At 36.5% G+C, this 5,000-nt stretch overlaps 2 protein-coding genes across 2 annotated transcripts in view; both read right to left on the bottom strand.

Annotated features, from left to right (window-relative positions):
- The window catches only part of LOC138865665 (putative nuclease HARBI1), a 6,629-nt gene extending 4,456 nt beyond the window's left edge, over positions 1-2,173 (bottom strand). The window contains exon 1 of the mRNA XM_070136750.1: positions 1-2,173. This exon is cut by the window's left edge and continues 386 nt beyond it. The gene's annotated coding sequence lies outside the window, so the exon portion shown is untranslated.
- A 113-nt stretch (positions 2,174-2,286) lies between these two features.
- On the bottom strand, positions 2,287-5,000 carry LOC113810961 (dentin matrix acidic phosphoprotein 1; the record flags this gene model as incomplete). The annotated part of the gene is given in 1 exon segment (XM_070136748.1): positions 2,287-5,000. A coding segment is annotated over 1 exon segment (2,336 nt), but the record flags the coding sequence as incomplete, so codon positions are not given.

Genomic DNA, 5,000 nt, shown 5'->3' with positions numbered 1-5,000 from the left:
TCGTCACTAAGTATTGACTTCGTATTTCCATAGACGCTACACACACACTCTCTCTCTCTCTCTTCTCCCCTCTCCTCTCCTCTATGCAGGGATGTTTAAAGCAAGAAGCATTTTTCGTGTTTTAAGAAATTAAAATCTAAAATTATTGATGATTGGTGTGTTGAAAGGGGGAAATGCCGCATGCCTCACCAAAGATATTGCCATTTCGATAAACAAACAATTCCATGATATCGCATTTGAAATATATCCCATTAGAATGTCAACAATAACTAATATTACATGTTTTTGTCACTTAATTGAAGAAAATGAAAGATGTAATGGCTTACTTAGTTTCCCAAAATATTAATGAATACACTCATTGATTAACTGTATTCAACCTATCACACTCTTTGTTACAATCTACTTGAGGCTGTAGCCTCATTTATAAAAATACTATTTACGCTATGTTTACTTCGATTAGTTGCCAGATGTATAAACGTTATACTCTGCAAGTATACTGAAATATAATTCCGCAACTGTACATGGGTTAAAACCTCACGATGGCCGCAACACCGCATTCTCGAACACAAAGGCAGGCCCATCAGGACTGGCTTGCCAATCTTTTAAAATTGGAAGACAAACTAAACAGGGTGTTATGTTAAATCTATTGGGGAAGTCCTTTACAACCTTCTCACTGCTGGCTCAAAACCTAGTTTCCTATATGGCCGTTGGTACTTTAACTACAACTGCCAATTTCTTAGTACAGATAATGTCTCCACTAACCACCAATCAGTTTACTATAGATGACTCTTTTGCTTTTGTATAAGAAATTTGCTCACTCAAACCACAACAACCCATTACAATGGATAGTTTTGACACAGAATCCCTATTTACTAATATCCCATTGAAAGAAACAAGAGAAATAAAAGTTGACAAAACTACCCCTTTCTTTCTGAACTCGTTTGGTTTAAACAAAACAACCCATAGAAAGCTTTTAGACATAGGTGCTTACCAGAACGAACAGAGATGCAAAGGAGGGAACCATCCGGCCTTCGAGCATATCGTTGTCAGTGTGTGTGTGTGTGTGTGTGTGTGTGTGTGTGTGTGTGTGTGTGTGGGGGGGGGGGACTCGTGAATGCGTGTGTGCGTTGTCTGACTTCTACATCACGATAACAACGTACGTGGTTCACCGTATGTAGTTGTTAGGTCATGTGGGAATTACTCTCTAAAGATTAAAGCGAATAACCTTCTCTAAAATCAGACTCCCATGAAAATCACATACTGTATTTCATGGCAGTATAGTGTAGTCTGTGGAGCAACTTTGGGTAAGTCAGGGAAGTCGACCTAGGAAGCACTTGCCTTTAAAGGTGACACTGTATGTCCAACAACTCCTTTATGTCACTTTGTACCAGCTTTATCCTGTGATCGCCCTCACTACCTTTCTATTATCTAAAATGTCATCCCGTTTTTTTAAATGCGAAGCTGCAACCATTATCCCCATTATACTCTTGATTGTCAGTGGTAACTAGTCAGAATATCTTTTGTTTAATTATCATTAATGTCATTATTACCGGTGTTATTATTAATATTGCTGTTACTATAAGAGGAATTCTTATAAACTAGGTATCTTCTGTGTTTTCCGTATCCGCTGATCCATCAACATACCCTAACTACACCCTAACACACTTCTCTCACTAACCAGCTAGACATTATTGAAGAGAAAGACATACCTTGTAACTGAAAGGAAATTAATATGAAAACAAAAGCCCCCCTAAATATAACGTTAGGGCCTTACAGAAACATTACCATCATAAGATTTGTCTATGTGCAGACAAATAAAGTGTACGTTTAGGATCCAGGTGCACTTACAATTTCCAGTGAATTTAGGATGTCAGTTATATTGCTTAATTTGCTAATTTTATGCAGTGATTATTATTGCTCAGCTGCACCAAGAGTTAGCTTTTTTACATTATATACAGCAATGTTTAGAGCTAAATGTAGGATTTTATAATTTTTTTGCTTTAGCTGTTTTATGTTGAACTACAGGCTTGCTATAACAGTACCTTATTAAATACAGACATTTTAATCCTGAATATGCCTTGGTGAAATGGGAGTGCACCTAATATGCCTATGTGTCATATATGCCATCAAATATGGTATTTTAGTTTGTCACATTAAGCTTGTAGACTGGAGAGACAAATAAATATTGTGATGACTTTCAATATCCTTCTTAATACATTTCACAAAAATTCAAAATTTATTTCATGAGGAGCTAACATAATTAATTTCAAGTAAAACTATACTCAATAACGTCTATTAAATAAGTTTATTGCCATTGAAAAAATGACATAAATATGCACATAAATACACATAAAGCTCTAATTCATATGTATATGAATAAATATGCAAAAGTAGTCCTGCATTCATAAATCCATCTTACATGCACACAAACACTGAGTTAAAGTTTATCCAAAAACAAGCCTAAAATTAATTTACAATGTAAAGAAAGCTATTTTTCATGAAAATATTATCTCTCCATTTAATCATGAAATAAATAAAACAAAGAGAAGATGTGATAAAAGTTACTGATGAATGCACTGTATTATAACAGCATAATTCTAATGTTCTTTACTATTAATTTATATGACAAGACCTTTTAATCATAATTCTGATGGTCCCAATAATTTATTTTCCGATAATTTTGGACCACAAAGCCTCTTCTTCACTGTCTTCACCCTCATCATCAGATCCAAATGCAGGTACCTTTTTGGAGGTCGTGGGGATTTCCTCCACATATTCACTTATCTGCTCTGTACCCTCAGCAGATTCATTCTCTGGGGCACTCTTGCTCTCCTCTGAAGATCTTGTGACCTTCATACCAAACAAACGTTCGTACTCTTCAATGCTTCCTATCACTGAAACTTGAGGCTCTGGAAGCTTCTTTTGAGAATCTTCAGCCTTTTCCGGGGCACTTGCCTTAGTAGCCTTGTCCTTTTTTTGGATCTTCTTTCTGACTCGACTCAACATCTTGCTGCTTGTCACCACCTTTTGAACTTTCTCACTCTGTAGCCATCTCATACTCCAGCTGGATCCTCCAAGGTCTAAGTCAAATTGATCATTACTAGGGTCATTGCTTGCTTCTATAACACCTATGATCTCTGTATCACTTCCTCCTTTCTTCCTGCCTTCGGAATCATTATTTGGTTCATACTCTTCATAGCTTATGACATCATCCTGGGAAGACAGAGATGTCTCTTGAGAGTCTTGTGAATTTGGTTCAGTGTGTGTTCCACAAGCTGATGATTTACTTATTGAGGCTGCAGATTCAGCCTGTGCTTCTTCAATTTTGCTTGTACTCTCAGCCTCACAGACATTCACTGTTCCTTCAGAATTTACTTGTGATGAGCAACTTGCTGAATTTTCAGATAATGTAGTTTTCAAGTAACCTATACCCTCCATAACTAACACATCCTTTGACTTTTCCTTTTTCTTCTTCTCTTTCTTACCCCATGATTTCTCAGGTACTTTCATTTCTATCTTTGGGTGCCGAAGCACTGGCTTACGAATCAGGCCTGTTTCAATCCTTATGGGCTGAACTGCATGGTCGTCTCCCTTCAATTCCTCAACATCAAGGTCTTGATCCTTGCTATCATCAGTAAATGTTAAATGTTCTACTCCTTTATAGAAGTTCTCAGTTCTATCTTCTACAGGTTCCTTTGGTCTTTCTTGAGCTTCATCATCATTCATAGTTGCCTTGACTTGATTCTGTTTGCGGTTTTCTGTACCTGTTGTCATATTTTCAGATATTTTTAGACTGGAATCATCATTTACACTTACATTAGATGCCTTTTCTCCTAATGCATCTAAACTTTCATTTTCCTTACCACCAATGCCCTTGCTATTTTCTGTGTTCTCATCATTTTGGACAAACTCATTTGGTTCATTTTGGGAATCTGAGTTACTGTTCCTTTCTTGTTCTTTGAAATTATCTGGCAATGGTTCAACTAAATCACCCTGATCCTGTACATTCCCTAATTTCTCTTTCTCAGCAATATCAGCTTGATGCTCATCTGTTAATTCCTTTTTCTGGTCATCATTTGTACTGCTGCTTTCACTGTTATCATTTTTAGACTTAGAAATTGGTTCTGCTGTTTTCTCTTCATGGATCATCTCATCTGCCTGCTGCTCTTGGTCATCTTGATCTGCAGATTTTCCTTTCACATCTTCCATCAAGTTATCTTGATTATTATCTTTATCAGTTTCATGATCATTCTGAGAGAAAACTCTCATTTTGGTTTTGAATGCTTTGCCTTTATTTGACTCTGGTGTGATTTGAACATTTTGCTTCTGATATTCACTTTCCAAATTCTGAGATCTTTCTGCAACCTCACGTGAATTTACTTTGTCAGATTTATTTTCTTCTATTTTTGATATATCTGGTTTGGATCCTTTTTTTGTCAATAAATTTGTATAGTCATACTTATTAGGTAAAGCAACTGATGCTTTGTCTTTGGGTGATGAGGTTGATTCTCCTCCTCTTGCAGCAGCTGACTGTGTCTTTTCTTCACCTTCACTGTCTGAACTTATTACAATCTCCTCTGTCTTCCTTTCCTGAGGCAACATCACATCCTCAATAACAGGCTCTGCATTTGATTGGTTAGAACCATTATTACCACTAGTCTTTGCATTTTTCAATGGCAGATCATCAAGGTCAACATTCGGTTTTATGCTTGGTCCAGGTTTCTTTTGCAAAGAAAAGCTGATGCTTGCTCTTTCAATAATATTACTTTTTTGAGTTGAAGGCAATTGCTTTAATAGTGTTGAGCCCTTTTTGTTTGTCTCAATCTCATCAAAATCTTCCTCAGAATCAACAAATTCAATATCACACTTCTGGCCCCAGTTTTCTTCTTCATCTTTGACAGGTTTTTGAATTAATGAAGGTTTAACTTCATTAACTGTTTTCCCAGGTTCCCGATTTCTCCCTTCATTCAATCTCTTACTACTTACTCCATCTCTCTTCT

This window comes from Penaeus vannamei, chromosome 22 (genome assembly GCF_042767895.1).
Source record: "Penaeus vannamei isolate JL-2024 chromosome 22, ASM4276789v1, whole genome shotgun sequence".
NCBI lineage: Eukaryota > Metazoa > Arthropoda > Malacostraca > Decapoda > Penaeidae > Penaeus > Penaeus vannamei.
This window is presented reverse-complemented; position numbering and strand designations above follow the sequence as displayed.